This window comes from Mus caroli, unplaced genomic scaffold, assembly GCF_978045245.1.
Source record: "Mus caroli unplaced genomic scaffold, Mus_caroli_1 scaffold_12, whole genome shotgun sequence".
NCBI classification, from domain to species: Eukaryota; Metazoa; Chordata; class Mammalia; order Rodentia; family Muridae; genus Mus; species Mus caroli.
Genome location: NW_028227267.1, coordinates 114,973,729 through 114,992,145, shown reverse-complemented (window position 1 = coordinate 114,992,145; position 18,417 = coordinate 114,973,729). Strand labels below are relative to the sequence as shown.

The 18,417-nt window shown below is 43.1% G+C and overlaps 1 protein-coding gene across 1 annotated transcript in view; it reads right to left on the bottom strand.

Moving 5' to 3' along the window:
- The window catches only part of Gpc6 (glypican 6), a 1,019,946-nt gene that overhangs the window by 82,263 nt on the left and 919,266 nt on the right, over nucleotides 1-18,417 (bottom strand). Inside the window, exon 6 of the mRNA XM_021181728.3 lies at nucleotides 8,596-8,739. Coding sequence (XP_021037387.1) covers nucleotides 8,596-8,739 — 144 coding nt within the window. The remainder of the gene's footprint in view (nucleotides 1-8,595; nucleotides 8,740-18,417) is intronic.

Sequence of the window (18,417 nt, the reverse complement as noted above, 5' to 3'; positions counted from 1 at the left end):
AGGATTCAAGTATGCTATGGGAATAGCCAAATTCTCAATGCTTTAAAATATATGCTATGGGTCCCAGAGTCGGTTAAAAGCTGATTGATTATACAGCAAATATATCAGAACTGGTAGTTATGAAATATCCCATTTCTTCAACTCTATCTCTCATCAGCATGAACCTCACACTGGGGAGTTGTGGAGCAAATGTCTCAGACAGCCTGGAAGAAAAATTACTGCAGGTTTTTCACAACAAGAAGAAGGTTTGGAAGTATTTAATGGGCAGTATCTACTAAAAGGCCCATGCCAACTGATGTCTTATATGAACAAAAATTTTTAATTTCGACAGTTTAGTATGGCTTGCTTATTGAGATTTTTGGATCAATTCACTGAAACACCAATTTCATTTCTTGATAACAGAAGATAACAAGAATGAGTGGGCAGATGGACTTTTCATCTGACTAGTTTATAACTGACAGAAAAGTTCCCATTTAATTTGTTCAAGATGTGGGTAGAAAGTTCTAGCTTGTGAAAAAGAAGATGAGCTATTAGACACGGCCTATGCCAAGGATGCTACAGATGTTTAATGTATTCCATTTGCATATTTTGTCAATGATTATTCATTTGTTAATATTCCTTCTTCATTTGTTTGGTGTAGTCTATCCTAGATTATGAAATCACACTCCTATTTACTGTGTGCTAATGGTTTAGGAAGCTAGCTACTGTTCGCTGGAGGATGTCTAACAAAGTGGTGTCTTTGATGAGCAGGAACCCTGGCTTTTTGATGACACCAGCACTAAGCCCTCACTGTAAGCAGATCTTATGTGTCAGGGCGTTTTACTGAGTGCTACACCGCTGGGGAGAACGCAATACGCAAACGTGTGGATTGATTGGAAGTACAGAACGCATCTATTTGGATTTCAGCTGCAGCCAAGGAATCCTGAAAGAAAGTTCAAAGTCTGAAGAAAAGAGTCAATCTATTAGCATCTTGTAAAATAGACCCGAATCTACATTAGTTCTATTTGAGTCTGAACAATGACATGGAGATCATGAAGGCTTTTCCTGAACTATTTATGAGACTGGAGGAGCCTTTAACTCAGAGTTGAACATGATTTTTTATTTTATTATTATTTTTTGGTAGATCGCCTCGAGACTGATTTTAGAGCACCCAGACTGAATAAAAAATGTGCAAAGCGTTTCCTCCCTTAAGACTTGCACTGTGTTTTTAATCACTGCAAGGCTCCATAGCATTCTCTGGACAGGTCTCTCCACAGTGGTGGAGACTGTGTAGGCATTGTCTCCCAGGAAGTTATGTGGCTGGCTTTCTGAATTGTCTATCTTTCTCACTTGATGAAATCCAGTTCTTCCCACTATTCTTTGATGTGCCTGAAAGAGTCACTTCCCAAAGAGGGGAAACAGTCCAGAGTCTCTTGGCAGGAGCTGAGGATTCCACGGCAGCAGCAGCCTTTCCGTGGGTTTCCAGCAGCGCTCGCCGTTGAGTTAGATTTGTGCATCCTTCAAACCCACAGACTAAGCAGCATATCGTGGAAATAAGTCATCCCTTTTTATGGGTGTCTTCCGAGAGTCCCCACTTGGGCCCAATCAAGTGCAAAGCCCCTGAATGGAAAAGGCAGTTCTCTGCAGCCTCACGCTGCGCGTGTTGCCCGTAGAACAGCAAGAAGCACACGGAAGAAGCCGGGTGCGCTGGTTTTCATGTATTTTATTTTCTCCTGGCTTTGAAGGCGCACTGCACTTTGCTGCTGTTATTACCAAGGGTGGAAATGAAACTGGGGTGTCTCAGTGGGGTTTTATAGCAAACAGACAAAGCAGGTTCAGGCAAGACAGGGAAGCTCATGATGGGAAGGGGACTGGGCAGAAGCAGTGTTTGCAGGGGTGAGTGGGGCGTAATTTATTCAGCTGCAGCAGAGACTGGAAGCCAATCTAACTTTGACCCATTTATCTTTAGGAAACGGATTAAGTAGAGAGTCTGGTGTGGTGTTGTTGGGGAAGGTTTCCTTTTCCTTATTCAAGCTAAGCAAAGATGGAAAGGTGTGGGTGTGTGTGTGTGTATGTTGGGATAGACTGTGGAAGGGATCAGTTCCAACCCCAAAAGAGGGGCTGAATCCCCAGAAAATAAAAGGGCTTCTTAAATCTAGCCTGACACCCTTTGAAATGCAAAGTGGTGGGCCACAGACTCCTCTGGGGTGGCAATGAAATGCCCTGGCAATTTGAAGTGAACAACTGTTGCCCAATCCTCACAACCCAGGCTTCCTAAATCACACCCTAATGTCCCAGAGAGGCATGGGAGAACACTTTTTACGAGTGGCATTTTACTCTGAAAACAGTATTAGCCACCAGACTGGACAACAAGTTCCCAGCGTTTCGGCCGCAAATGTTTTGTTTCAAAGCAATAATTAAAAAATAAATAAACAAATAAAGTCCTCCATGCACCTCCCCTCCAACCAGGTTGGAGACTGAACCTCGGACTGTGTATAGACTAGGTCAGCAGAGAGCCCCAAAGTGCATATCTTGATGGTGTTCGCTCACTCCTCAAGCCTGTCTGTGGGGCTATTAATAAAGCTTTGGTTCTACCAACACACCAGTGAATTGAGGAAGACGCAGCTCCCTCTTCCACCTTTCATTATTCCTACTGGATTCTTTGCATCCTAACCACCTTCTCCTCCCCCTCCTCCCCTCCTAGCCCCTTCCTCCATACCCTTCTCCCCACCCCATCCACTCCTCCTAACGTTTCTCTTCAGAGAAGGACAGGCTCTCAAGGGTATCAACCAAACATGGCGTATCACATTGCAATAAGACTAGGCATCTCTTTTGTCAAGGCTGGACAAGAGGTGATCTGGTAGGAGGAAAACGGTCTCAGATGCCCAAGCTGGCAAAAGAGTCAGAGACAGCCTCTGGTCCCACAAGAAGACCAACAGTAGAATTGGGGATGATATCTCAGCGATGAGCTAGGAACCCACTGCAGTGGTAACTCCCCGTAATCTATGAGGGTGGAGACCTCGGATAGGACCCAACCCAACTGGCAAAAAAAAAAAAAAGTCAATGAAATGGAAAGATTTCTAATGATAATGATACCCTGCTATACTCATAGACTGGTGCCTGACCCAGCTGTCTCAGGGAGGCTTCCTCTAGCAACTATGGGAACAGATGCAGAGACCCACAGCCACACATTAGGCAGAGCTATGGGGAAGTCTGTGGAAGTAGGGAAAGAAGGATCAATCGTAGGAGTCAGCGGGTGGGGTCAGGGACAGGATCAATAACCTGGGTGCAAAGGGGTTCCCAGACACCGAGCCGCCACCCTAGGAGCACGCACGGGACTGACCTGGGCCCTCTGCATGTGAGTTACAATTGGGATGCAGATGTTCTTGATAAAGTCCTATCAAAAGTAGAGTTTGGGGTTTCAGTGTTTGGTGATAGTAGAGAAGGAACTCTGGTAGACATGGGGTGTTAATGTGATTACATTGAAAGAAGGTGAAGTTCTAGCGGTGGAGTTACAAGGTCACACTGGTCCATGTGTTCCTGAGGTGATGTATGGGGAAGAACATGTGGATACCACCTGACTGGATTATTCTGGCTATTCATTTGATCAAGCTAACAGAAACCACGCCCAACTGTGACTCGTCCCATCCTCTACTTAGTATCAGGAACTCGCAAGCCCTTTGCCTTCCTGTCTCTTGCTCTCTTTCTGGAATGTTCCTCATTCTTTTCTAGAATGTTCCTATTCTAGATTTAACCTCTCTTTACCTCATCCCAAGTGCCCTGGGATAGCCCTTGAAACTGTGGATGCATGGCTACTCAGCAGGGACAAGTTCTTTTTGAATTAAATGAATTTTAAAGGTGAACTATCACACAGTACTGGTACCACTTAGTTTAAGGCAGGAGGAAGGTGGACACAAAACACCATTGATGTCATGAGCATGCTCACTGAATACATACATACCCCTCCAATACAGACACCTTCTTTTACAGTCCTAGGACACGCATGTGTAGTGTGCAGTGAGATTTGCTTTGTTTTGTTTCAGAGAGGGTATAGAGCCCTAGGCTGGCCTTGAACTCTCTAGGTAGCCCAGGGTGGTTTTAAACTGGAATTACAATATTCACCACACTCCCAGCTTAAGGGTACAGGCCCTTTGAAGGACTGGTATTGTCAGGAAATAGCTTTCTGAGAGCCACATTACATAATGTTTTAGTTAGTGTAACAGCCAAGGTAACATAGAATTTCTGTCCTCAGACCAACACCGGCCACCTTCAGATGAAACAATAGCCAGTGCTCCCTCCCACAATGCTCAAACCAACCAACCAAATGAAAACAACGCACCTAGTACGTTCAAAATAGGAACAACAATGAAACATATTGCAGGAAAACGGTTTATGCCATAAACTATTTTTAAGCCCCCAAATTCTATGTTCCTGCTAATGGAAAAATTAGCTCCTTGGGCCTGAGAGTCCATGTTTGTTTTTATTATTATTTTATTATTTTATTAATAATTCTCCAGCACAAGAAGAAAAGGTCAAGATAGCCCATCGAGATGAGCTAGTTTTTCAGGCAGACAATAGTCTGAATATTGAAATAGAGCTTAAATCAGTCACCAAATGAGGTAGTGTTCTACAAAGACTAGACTGAAAACCTTGCCATCGGGAAAGACTACCCAAACAGGTTTGAATCGTAAATACCAAATGGAGAGGAAACAGGGCAACAAGTTGGCCCTGTGCAGTGGTCAACTCATCCCAGATAGAGGGGCACGGGAATGGGAGGTGGCTTTTCTCAGGAACGTTTCAGACAAATGGGGTGAACAAAAGAATGAGCCCAGCTCTTACACTGTGCTGCATGGTCCTCCACACAGTCCTCTGGGAAGCAAGAGGAAGACAGATTCAAAAGAAAAAGAGAAAGAGATTATTTTATACATCATAGCACAGCACAGGCACAAAGCGTAGATACATCAGTTGGCTGGCATTCCATCTACCCCGCCCACATTCTTCGTGACTCAGAGACATACCGTGACATCCAGAACAAGGTGAGATACTTACTGGAGTTGATTTGGATTAAACCATCACAAGGTGGTGAGTTAACTTCCAGGTCTTTTTTTTTTTTTAGGTTGACTTTTATATAAACCACATTCCTCTAAGGGCTGTAATTTAGAGTTCAGATTTGCCCTCATGAAAAAGCCACTGTAAGTAATGGACAGTCCCTGCCTGAGTGTGTTCGGGAGCAAGAGCATTGTGCTCTGATTTCCTGAGCCCTTCTTCTAATTGCCTTTCAGCAGGATAATGTCCAACACCTCTGCGTGCTTAGACCTGGGAACTCCGGTAACATTGTGATGATTTAGTTTTGTACCTGATATTTCCAGCGAGTGGGAGCTGTCTAGACTCCTAGCCTGACATCAAAGCATTTAAGACAATCTGCAGAGGATAAATTTAGGAAAAGGAGAAGAGAACCAATCGCTTTCAGAGTGCCAATAATGACCCCTGGCCCACTTAACTTGAAACCTTTAGCAGCCTGTGGGGACAGGGGAGCTGCTGGGTTGAGCTATGGCCGTGAGACCAGTCTGTCATCGGGATCAGCTGAGGGCCTTGGCAGCAGCTGCAATGACATGCGGCTGTTGGCAGTGAGGACTCTGATATTTCCCCCAAAGTCAGCTCTCTATCAGTGGCTGGATTTACACAAATACAATCATTTGGTTTTGGAAAACAAAGCATGACTCGAGGGTGGCATGCTTGAAGGCTGCTGGTTACTGTCAACAGCATTTTAGGCCCACGCAACTTTCGAAGAACAAATAGAACCGTTTCTGTGAGATATGGGAATTTATAAGTTCTTAACGAGGGGACCAAGCTTTTTTTTTTTTTGAAAGATACCATATTCTTTCCAATTCTCCTCTGTGAATTTTAGCATCAACTTGGGGCTTGAGACTTTTAGTTCTAAAACAGACCCCTTAATTACCAGCGCACATAAAAACAGTTTTACAATAACTGACATAAGAACATTTACCAACAGATTCCAGAGTCAATACCACAGGCACTAATTTAAAAGGTGCCAAGAAGCCACCCCTCCCTCCCAAGAGCAAGCATCAGAATGAAGTTATTTTCATTCTGGTGGACAGGGCGAGGTAAGTGACGGCTTCTATTGACGTTGGCTGTTAAAACATTTTCCTCTGCTGAAACAGAAATATTTCCCAATTATCCTCTTTTTTTCTGGGGCACACACTTCTTATGAATATTCAGGAACCATCTTTGCAGGGCAAAGCTAAGACAGGAGTAGGTATCTCAAGATTTGTTTATAAATAGCGGAGATGGGCTATCACAGAGAACAGACCCATCCGGAGAACTCACAGGGTTGACCCTGGAACAGGTCCATGAAAGACCACCCCTGCCGGCTGAGCCTCTGTGTAGAAGGCAGGCACAGCTTAAAAGGAAAAGGCCTTGGGGAGGCCAGAGGCTGCAAAGCAAGCCCGTGTAGGGAGCTTCGGGCCCAGCGTCTACGTCTTTGGAATAACTTCGGTGGAACATCTTTTGATGTGGGAATGTTTGATTTTAGGAGTGAAGGAGAGAAACCAACTGGAAGGAGGCTGATCTGATTTACAAATGGCTGGTTCTCAAATTTGAAAAGAAATCAGAATTTTATAACATATAGTGTGAACGAGGCTGCAGTTCTCATGGGCACAGCCTGAAGTCACACCTCGTAGGGAGTCGGTAGCTTTGCTGGTGGAGAGCATTGTGCAGTCAGTTCAGCTCCTGGGTTGGTACCAGGGCTCTGGGGCTGTCAATAGTACTGTGTGAAGCAGTGGGGATTTTGTTTCCCATTTTATTTTCCGCATTTAAGGGTATGTGTCCATTTCTCCTAGGGGATGCTTCTCTGTTACAAAGGAAAACTATTAGGTGGCTATCATAGATGTCAATATGGTATCCAAATGTCACGCAGTTTTATCAAGTGTCTAAGATGTTCTTGTTCTTTAAAAGGCTCTATGCGTTTATATCTCAGTGAGAAGGAGGTCTGCTCTTGTGAGAGTTTCGAGCTGTGTAACACAATACTGTGCTTGGTGGGAACAATTTTGTACATGAGAGATTCATCTCACATCGTATCCCAGAAACCTTGAAAGGCCTAGCCTCTTTGAACGGTGGCTTTCACGCTACTAAAGTGAAATCTAATCTATGCTTCCCAAATGTTTCTGCATAGAGAATGCAGATTACTTTGTGAAGTTAGAAGGTAAACAGGGCACTCTGAAGAAAACTAACATTCTTGAGGAAGGCTCACCGAGTTGTTTGGCAGAGTAAAATTGCATGCTTAAAAGAAAATTAGTAAGTAATTTAATTTTTCTTTCTTGGAAACGTGATAGAGGACAGCAGTGAGTAAGGAAAGGCAGGTCAAAGCACACAAGGTCACACGTGTGGCTTCTTTTCCAAAACCTGGGCTAAAGAGGGACTTCATTTGCTAATAAAGGGCAATAAATTCAAGGCATAATTTAGCAGTTAACGAGAAGTACCCTTCCACTTTGACACTTAATGGACAGACCTTCATGCTGCTAAATACATTTGATGTTTTTCTTTTATAGAGAGAAAAGCTGAGATGTACTTACATGAAGGCCAAACACAACCGATTTAATCTTCTGAGTTCTACACAACAGAAGGGGTATTAACTAAAACTATAAAGCCATTCCTAACAGTGACTAATAAAAGGACTTCGCCATCAACAACCCTCGAGATTGAGTTTATATGACACAATCAGATGTGGTTCAAATGCTGTATGACCTGAAGGGTTTTATCTGTTAATTTTACATCAGGATAATTGGCAAAGCAACACTCTCAGCACTAACAACAACAAGGGTATATAAATTGTTTATAGCATTATGAAGTGAAGGTATTGAGTTGGAAATGATCAGGCTATATTTCTTTGAAATTAGGAGCTCTTGATTTTTATGTCATTTTTAAAAAAAACATTAAAACTATATTTATTATGCATATAGTAGCCATCATCAGATAAACTTTTCTGACATGAAAATCACCCAGTCCCTGACACATTTAAATAGCCCTAAGTTCCCAAATTTTAGTAGACATCTAGGAAACAACACAAAACATCAATATTAATTTGGGACTTCCTAAAAGAGACTTTCCAAATAGAAAACTGAGCCTCTGAGAAATGATAAGAAAATGACAGGATGTCATAATCACACAAACAACCGTGTAAGGAAAAGGATGAAGCAGGCGAATCAGAAACGTGCTTCCGCTAATCAAGCAGGGGGGCGGGGCGGGGCAAGCAGGCCAATCAGAAATGAGCTTCTGCTAATCAGGCATGGGGGGTGGGGCCAGCAATCGGGCTTTCAAAGTCATATTTTGAAGAACTATGAAGTTGGAATTTTAGGCAATGCGCTAGTGCATTAATAGTTTTAAGAGTTCTTATATAACCAAATCCACGATCTAAAAGAAAAAAAAAAAAAAAGAATCTCTTACTGCCCACACCATTCTAACAGAGACCAGGAGCAGACACGGGACGATAGCCTTTTCAGCCTTTAGGAAGCCCGTAGCCCGGCCCTTACAGAGCAAAAGACCTGGGTGACAGAGAGGGCCTCCCTGGTCCTCACAGGCAGCAATTGGAGCACTCACCAGCCGGTCCAAGCTCGTGCCCGCTGCAGTTGTGGGTCTTTCCTCAGGGTTGTAGGGCCGAAAACGGGTGTTAAAATTCTCTGGAGCTGAGCGAGCAGATCTGAGAGCGGGAGCAGGTTTGGGCTGGCCACAGCCCTGAAAGACCTGGAAAGATCAGAGCAAGGGTCAAAATCAAGCCGAGATTAAACCCACAATCAAAAAGAGAATAATACAGCACTCTTCGAATTTTGTTTGAAATTCTTACTTCCAAAATCTCTGCCTCCTACTTTTTTGAATGTAAAGTTATCAACACCAATAGGAAGTCATTGTTACACGAATATAACGAGCGGCTATGTGCATGTCCTACTCACAGTTTACCACAATCATCATTACCTACAGATTTTATATTTGCAAATATGTCTTCTTACTGAAAACTTATTGATAAACCCCAAATCAATATTCATAATACAATATGGCAAAACTCAAACAAACAAACAAACAAACACACAAACAAATAAACAAACAAGCTAAGAGCTCCATGTGCAAGTTGGCAGGAAACAGTGACCAAAGGCTCTCTGCACTCTAGCCTCTATGTTATAGCGTGGTCTACTTAACCCATGTTCTCAAACTGTGATTTCACTGTATAAATGGGTTCCTGGCATAGACAGGGCTTACACCTGTCTAATGTGCCGGACACCAGGAAGGAAGTGATGTGTCTCCTAGGGATAACACACATTTAACACACACTTCATTCAACTCTGAGTTTGGTCTCTTGAGTTCAATGTTCATCAAGTACACAGATCTTAAATAAGATTTCTTAAACTGAGAGAAACTAGAACATGCTTCCAGATCACATTCTAACCGGCAGCCTCAAACCCCAGGTTTCCCTTAGGAGTTAGGGTTCAGAATTTGCCAATCCAGTTTGCATGGCCATATCGAGCATAACTTATACAAATAGCAAGAACTGGCTATTGAACATGGGAATTATAATAGATTCTTCATTCTATAATAGATTTCAGGATTAAGCCAGTTACGTCACAGACTCTTTCCTATACTTGAATTTGGGATTCAATAAACTACCATTTTGGATCCATATTATCTAACATGAAAAGTGTATTTCATAAGCATACCAAGGTCAAATGGCTTGAAGGGCTCTCTCTTGAAAAGGAACCCCTTCACGGGAAGAACTTTATGAAAATATTCTCCTGAGCAATGGTGCAGAAATAAGACAAGCAAATTCGGGTGAAATCCACGCACTGGTATTTCCTTCTAATTTGGTTGTTGACAGCTGTTTGTGTCGCCATTGTGGTTGCTGTGGGAAATCACACAGCTTATTGTAATGAATTCAGGGACTGAGCTGCCAATCTGTCTCCACAGTGATTCCACTCAGGTTGGCGTGGGAACACTTCCTTCTCTGTTTCTAGATGTTTTCTCTTCTGTGCCAGTTATCAAGAGATAATACCTTTCCTAGACTCTCAGGAAACTGAGCGGCTCTTCTTGGTTGTCAACTTGACTACGTTTGGAATTGAGTAAAACCCTCGTGGCTGAGTGCACCTGTGAGGGATCTTTGAGGGGGGCAATTAAATAATTTGAATTAATACGACCCACTTTTGACGAGGTCTCTGGAATAAGGGAGAGAATACTAGGGCATGATTTACTAATGGCTCTGCATGTGGTACAGACACTACTCAAAACAGCCAGTCACAGCGTTACAACTCCTCTCTGGGGCAACCTTGAAAAGCAAAAGTCCAGGGAAATCTTCACAATGGACGGCAACTGGGGCAGAGTCCATGACCGTATGTTTTGTTTGGAAGGAGAAATGCCTAGATGGGCAATCATTCACTTACTCGTGGGCCAATGGATTGGCTGAATGGTAAAGGACTGGGAAAGGGCAAGATTAGAAAATTGGTGAGAAAGACATCTGGGAAAAAAGTATGTGTGGATAGAACTCTCCAAATGGGTAAAGGGTTTGAAGATACCAGTGTCTCATGTAAATGTTCCAAAGATGACTTCAATGGAGAAGCTCAACAACCAAGTAGATAAGAGGATACATTTTGTGGACAGTCAGCTTCTTTCCCAACCAAATCTGTTGTTGCCCAATGGGCACATAAACAAGGTAGTTAGGGTGGCATGTGGGGGTGATGCCTTGGCTTGACAGCGTGGGCTTCCGCTCACTGAGGCTAGCCTGGCTGCAGCTGCTGCTGAGCACCAGATATGCCAAGAGCAGAGACCAACACTGAGTCCCAGATATGGCACCATCCCATCGGGGTGACTAGCTAGTGACTTTGTGGACCACATTGAACCACTTTCTCTGTGGATAAGACAATGCTTGTCCCAGGTATGGATTTGCCTTTTCTGCACATAGTGCTTCTGCTAAAGCTACCATCCAGGAGCTTACAGAATACCTTATTCACCATTAAATCGTTCTACACAGTGTTGCTTCTGACCAAGGAGCTCACTTTACAGTTAGCAAAGTGTGAAAGTGGGCCCACAATTTAAAAATCCAGGAGTCTTACCATGTTCTCAACAATTCTGATTCAGCTGGCCTGAGAGAAAAATGGAATGGCCTTTTGAAGGCCCAGTTACAGCGCCAACGAGGTGGCAGCAATGTGGAGGCCTGGGGCAGGATTCTCCAGAAGGAATATGCTTTAGATCAGCATGCAATACATGGTATGGTTTCCCCCATAGCCAGGATCCATGGGTCCAGGAATCAAGGAGTAGAAAAGAGAATAGTTTCATTCACCATCACCCCTAGTGACCAACTGAATAGCTTTTGCTTCCTGTTCCTTGAGCCTTTTCCTGGCCTAGAAGTTTTGTTCAAGACTGTGTGTGTGTCAGGGTGGATGCTTCTGCCTAGAGACACACCAAAGTTCCACTGAACTAGAAGCTCAGAGCTCCCCCGGCTGCTTTGGGATTCTGATTGCCCTTAACTGACAGGCTAAGAAAGTAATAAGAGTGCTAAGAGAGGTGATTGATCCAAATTACAAAAGGGGGAATTGGATTGGCTCTCCACAATGGAGGTAGGATGATTATGTCTGAGTGCAGGAGGTCCTTTAGGGTGTCTCTTGGTACTACCATGTCCTGTGATTAAAGTCATTGGAAATCTACAACAACCGAATCCAGGCAGGGTAACAAAGGGTACAGATCCCTCAGGAATGGAGGCATGGGTCACTTTTCTAGGCAAAGAGGCAAGGCCTGCTGAGATGCATGCTGAGGATGGAGGAAATACGGAATGGGTAGTAGAGGAAGGTAGTGATAAATACCAGCTAAGGCCGTGTGATCAGATGCAGACAAAAACATTATAATCAATGTTGAGTGTTTCTGCTATATTTTGTTAAGAATGTGCTTGTATAAATATTCGTGTTTTCTCCATTCTGTTTGTTATATAACATAATATCAATTAAGAGAATGCTATTCATTATCACATTTAAGTTTGAGGTACTGAAAGAATGACTTTTAAGGGATATTGCCACCTATTCTAAAATTTATAATGTGTTGAGGTTATACAAGGGTAGTTATATCATGATCAGTGTAATTATGACCTCTTTAAAGACATGACTTATTTGTAACTGCATGTGGATTAGTTTTATCATGCTAATGAAATTATGACCTGGTTATTGTTTTTATTTAGAAATTAAGTATAATATAAGGAGATATGGTTGTGTGTCAAGTTGACAAGGGGTGGACTTGTGAAGGCTGTGTTAAGTTGATACATACACACATACACACACATACATACATTTGTATATACACACATATACACTCATATACACATACATACATTGATATACTCATTCACATACACACTCATACATACATACACACAAACATACATGTACACACACACACACATATACACACAAACTCTATAAGTTCTTTTCATCTAGAGAACCCTGACTAACACACATACTGACACTTTTCTGTATATATTCAAGTTCAACTTTGAGTTTCTAACATTTTTGTATAGGAGATGGTTTGTCTTCTAGGTACTTCTTAGAAAAGTAATGCCTTGCACTGGAAACCTAGCAGTACCAGGACTAACGAAGCCATGGATCTTGGAGAAGAACCTACAGCCATCACTTAATTAACCTAGCACAATCCCCACTGGATTCTAAATATTTATCTTTATACCCACAAGTAAGTGTAAAACTCATCCGTCAACAAAGAACGCCCTCTGAAACAGACAGGGAACGTTACAGAAATGACAACCAATCAAAGTGCAGAGAAAGGCGATTGTTGGGTACCCAGTCTCACTGATGTGCCCAGAACACAACTCTCACGTAAGGCTCAGGGACACCAATGAGCAGCAGGGTGGACAGATGGATCCTAGAGAGACCGACGAGCACACAGGAAGAGGTGGAAAGAGGAAAGGGCGAGGGAAAGGATGCAATGGTGTTTTAATTTGAATTACAGACACTTTCCTCAACTATTTGGGTTAATTCTTGACCCGCACATGCATATTTACTGTGTGATCACGTGTGGTGTCACTTGATTCTGGGTTGTTTAACCTGAAGCATTTTTCATCCTGCATATTATATGATCCCATTGAAGGACGCAGAGAGCCCTTGAGTGCCATTCCATTCCCAATGACAAATTCCACCTGGAGATGCAATCCATTTTGCTTCACCACTACAATTAATTTCTCTTTTGTGCGTTTGGACTTCTCCTTCGACGCAGCGTTTTGCAGCACAGGGGTGCTTTGTCTTGGCATTCTCCGAGACTGGTCTTAACACACTATTGATTATTCTTCCCTCTCACAATTTCTGAAGTTGATGGCGCAACCAGCGTGATAAAGACAGTGGGCCTTTTCTTCCACAGTGCCTAAATCACTTCCTTGTAGTAAGGTCGCTGCTGATGGAGGGCCTTAACATTCCCAAAGCTCCGGGGATCTGTTGAGTGGGCTATTTTGGATTGCTTTGAAAATGACAGCTGACTTTTAAGGAGCATAGAGACAGAACAGGGAACAGTAGCAAAGGCCTGGCTGAGATTAGACAGAGTTGGACACTGAAGAGTTAACAGCCCGTCTAACCACACCTCAGGAAGCCCCACGCTAACTCACTGGGGCTTGGGATGCCCTGGAGAATGTATGCTATGTGTTCTGGGGGGGGGGGAGGTTTCATGTTTTGTGGTGGGTTGTTTAAGGTGCTAAGGACAGACCACAGATTAGGTAATGTGTCCCAGTAGCTTTCCATTATATATGCCACGTTTAGATTTTGAAGGTGATTTCAAAGCAGAGATTGCTGGGTCTGAGATCCAAACCATAGAGATGCCCACGAAGTGAGATGATGACTCATAGTTGCTCATTTAATGCATATCTGTGCATTTAATGCATGTATGAAGACCTACCTGTATCTTTCCCAGATCCCCAAATTGAGACCTACTCTCTAAAACCATGGCGTTATGATGATTAAAGACAATCAGTGACCGGATAGAGACAGGTACCCAGTTCACAGTGATTTTCCATATTAGCTTGTAGATAATAAGACAACATATAATCTATCGGTTAGAAAAGGTGTTTAGAAAGCATGGGGTTCCTTGGGTGGGTGGCAAATGGAACTCCTGGACATAAATATGGAATTTTCTTGTTTTCTGAGTTTTCTTCAATAGCAGTGTGAGCACAGGGGGCTCAGTCTAGGTTAGTATAAGCAGCCTGGTAGCCTAGGCACCCCAATGTTTTATATTTCCAACAGAAGAAGAAATAGATAAGAGTTAATAGTACGATAGACAGGATCTGACATTCAATGAGAGTTAGGTGATCAAGTGATCAGGGCTAGAGATGCAAGCTTAGATTCTAAGGTGGTTTCTAAAGTCCTAAAACTGTGTTCATGAAGGGAAAGTGGAGAGACAGTGTCTGCTGGAGGGAGCCTGTGTTGTGTGAACAGGGTGGCTTCTCTGAGCCCTGTCTTCCTCCTCTCTTCAGTAGGCACAATTTACCACACCAACATCAGTTGTGGTCACATGGAAGCTATGAAGCAGGGGACACACAAACCAGTATTAGGAAACAAGTGCTTGATCATCGTTATATAATTACGTAAGTCCATAACTCACACTTCCTGTAAGTTCTGCCTTAGTGAAAAAAAATGTGAAGAGGAAGACACCTGACCTGACGCTTCTTTCATTCTGTCTTTTTTTCCCCCAGATGTTAATTTTTACTTTTACTTATGTGCCTGTGTGTGGTTTTATGCTTGTGAGTGCAGTGCCCACAAAGGCCAGAAGGTGGCACTGGATCACCTGGAGCTGAAGTTAAAGCTACTGAAGCACCCGCAAGGTGAGAGTCAAATTCAGGTCCCCTGGAAGAGCAGCAAGCATCCTTCCTTATCCACTGGGCCACAGTGCCAACCCCTGACCTGTAGTTCCCACACAATTTTATCTGCAAGGGCTCAGAGATGTGCCGAAGCTACAGAGTTCATGTATTGAATTAGGAACATTCACAGCTACTTCATGCCGAAACGTGTTCCGATATGTTCGTGATGTAATTTGTGGGGTTCCTCTAGGAACTTCCACCCCTGAGATGAGGGTGGCTCAGACTTGCTAAGAGAAATGAGGTTCTGATAGAATTGCCTCCAAGGTTGGTGCTACCACTCCATCCTCAGTTAAAGTTTAAAATAAAAAGCCTTCTCTCTCTCTCTCTCTCTCTCTCTCTCTCTCTCTCTCTCTCTCTCTCTCTCTTTCTCCAAGAAAATAGAAGTTTGTAGAAGGTATAAAACACATCTTTAGGCCCACCTTTTTCAACACCTTTAAAAATAGCACCTGGGTTCCCTTCTGCCCAGTTCATTCTAAGGGATAATTAGATGATTCCAGAAAGTATTCAGAACCTTTGGCATGGACAAGTGCTGTGAATATTGAAAGGGATCCGCTTTCCTCACTAGCTGACTCAAAAGACAGGCGGGCTTTAGAGAGCTCTCTGCCTCACGGCTCCTCTCCCTTAAGAGGATTACAAAGATAATATCTCAGAAGTCTATCGGGTCTTCTGAGATGAAAGACACTGGCATTAAGATGGAGAGTGCTGGACAATGAGACATTTTATTGTTTTATAGGCAAGAGAAGGGGAAGGAGGGGAGGAGCAGAGGGGAGGAGGGGGAGGAGCAGCAGAGTAAGAGATGTGCTGGTAACAGCTTTGCATTCAGTTGTCGGTTTGCAAATGTATTTAGAACTGAAATATATTAACATAGTTCTCCTAAACAAGTACACCGTTCACCTTTTCAGAGGTACACGTACGGCTAGTGGCTAGTGTCCCCGTCTTCACGGTCTCTGCCTTCTCTTTGCTGCTTTGATAACGTGTTCGCCAGAGTCATTATTGGCAACTTGAGAGGCGATGTTTGTGGATAGTCTCTGTGTGGGACTCATCTCATCTCCCCACTTTCTTCTCAGCTCAGTCAGAGAAGCTACGGTTAACTGTGCCATCTTGAAATCTGCGAGTTGAGCTCTGGTGGTTTAATTAAACACAGGCATCCCTCATGCTGTCTCAATTCACTTGGACTGGGTGTTTTGAGACTGTTTTCTTCATCTAGTAGATTCTAGTTTGTATTACAACCCTAGAGACCACACCGTTTGTTGGAAGAATAACTGGAGAATTTCAATCTGTTACATCGAAGCCCAAGGAAACAAGGAGCCAGCATGTCTGCACAGGACTGTGTGTAATGGATCCAGTTGTGGCCATTACTTTCACAATGGACAGAGGAGAGGTAACAGACAAGTGTTCAGGGGACTTGAAGTGCTACAGTGAAATTCCTTCGACTGGGTCATCCATTCATAACAGGAACTTTTGTAGTTCTACAGGCTGTGAAGTGTAGGGTTCAGGGACCAGGCAATGACACTGTCTGTCCGTCCTTAGCAGATAGACTGGTGAGAGACCTCAGAACTCCTTTATAAGGGACAACTCCAGTAATTACATCTTGAGGTTCCAGGAGTTAACTTCTGACTAAGGCGATAGTCACTAAGAAGAGTCTCAAAATGTGGAACAGTAGCTCCAGTACTTCATCTTAAACTTGGGACTACATGGCTTCCCAATTTTCAAAGCCATTTTGAAGATAACATATGATGCCTAGAGAAGACACTGAAAAAGTGAAGTGTAAAAGGTAGATTATTTTCACTGACACGATCTACAGCCGTATGGGTTATGGAGCTAGGATGGACAGTTTAAGCTTTATAGGCAACGGTCTCTTCCAAACCAAGGCTGGGACATTTCTTCCTCTGCCTGAAGAGCTAGAGAGAGCCATGCGTTCACATGAAGCAAATCGCTGCCATATTTACTCAATTTAATATATCAAGGTAAAGCAGAGTTAAATCAACAGCTTTGCTAAAGTTAGCAGCTAGAATCAAAAATTCTAGACCTTGATCATTCGATGAGTTATTTGCTAAAATTAACAGTCCATATAGAAAATGGAAAATCTTACTTACAAAATACTCCAATGGGCCATCTGGTTGGCAGACTAAGCTAAGAGCCACAGGCTCTACGCCTGCAGTGGTTCCCTAAATGTTGCAGAAGGCCAGTACTGAATTTTGTGAAGAGCATTTTGTCTACCTATACAACTATGATGTTCCTTCTACTTTCTTTTTCCTTGAAAAAAAAATAACTTCATGACTCCTCTTTGGCATATTCAAATTGCTTTTATCACTGCTCTTGTGCTTTGGGGCCATTTCTGATTAAAATAAGAGGTCCTTTTCTTTTTAAATATAAACACTGTAATAGTGACAGCCACTCTATAATGAAGGAGCCTGTGAAGTGTATAGCAGGTAGGTAGAATATTACAACCTTGATACACCAAGAAAAGGTGTAATTCCTGTCCCTGGCATGATGGAGCAGGGCAATGGAACATGTCAGCATGCTCCCTAAAGTGACGTGCAATTTAAAAGTTGTCAATCGGTTTCTTCTAGAATGTTTTCTTTAAGCTTTTTGGACAGCAATAGACTGTGAACAACTAAAACTAAAAAAAAAAAAAAAAAGTGAAACCTGAGTGGATTGGAGGGATTGTGTGACTAGGTTCATGGCTCGGCCAACGGCATTGGTAATATCAAAATGGCAGGTAATTTGAACACTTCACCAAGCTACCGTTCCCAATATCATCATGGTCTGGTCAACACGCTGGCCAGCGACACCCCTCCACTGCAGCAGCTGAGTCCTCTCCCTGCTGGCCGTCATCCAGATCATGCAACATGGCGCACAGCCGAGGGCATTCCCTCAGGGTAACAGTGACAGCCCAGTGGTTAAGAATGCATACTGCAACCCTATTGTTGGAACAACATGATGTACTAACCAGAACCCCGGAGCTCTTGTCTCTAGCTGCATATGTATCGAAAGATGGCCTAGTCGGCCATCAATGGAAAGAGAGGCCCATTGGACTTGCAAACTTTATATGCCCCAATATAGGGGAATGCCAGGGCCAAAAGAATGGGAATGGGTGGGTAGGGAAGTGGGGGGCGCTATGGGGGACTTTTGGGATAGCATTGGAAATGTAATTGAGGAAAATATGTAATAAAAATATTAAAAAAAAAAAAAAAAGAATGCATACTGCTGTAGCAGAAGGTTGGTGGCAGCAGCCACATAGATGCCCCCTTCAGGCTCCTGTGGGTACTGCACTCATCTGGGAATACCCCTACACAGACACCCATAAACAAACTTGAAGTAATTCTTTGATGAGATATGGTGACTGAAATGTGTCTGTGTAGGGGCATTCACATATCAACGCAGATAAACGGGAGTCACTTGAAATATTTCCCCAAACATCTCATCAACGTCAGCAGCAAGAAGAGTTACACTAATAAATCAACCTTTCCTTAGACTTTACGTTCACGCGCCCTCCTTTCTGGTTCCTAACAGCTTTCTGCTAATATCTTAGGACA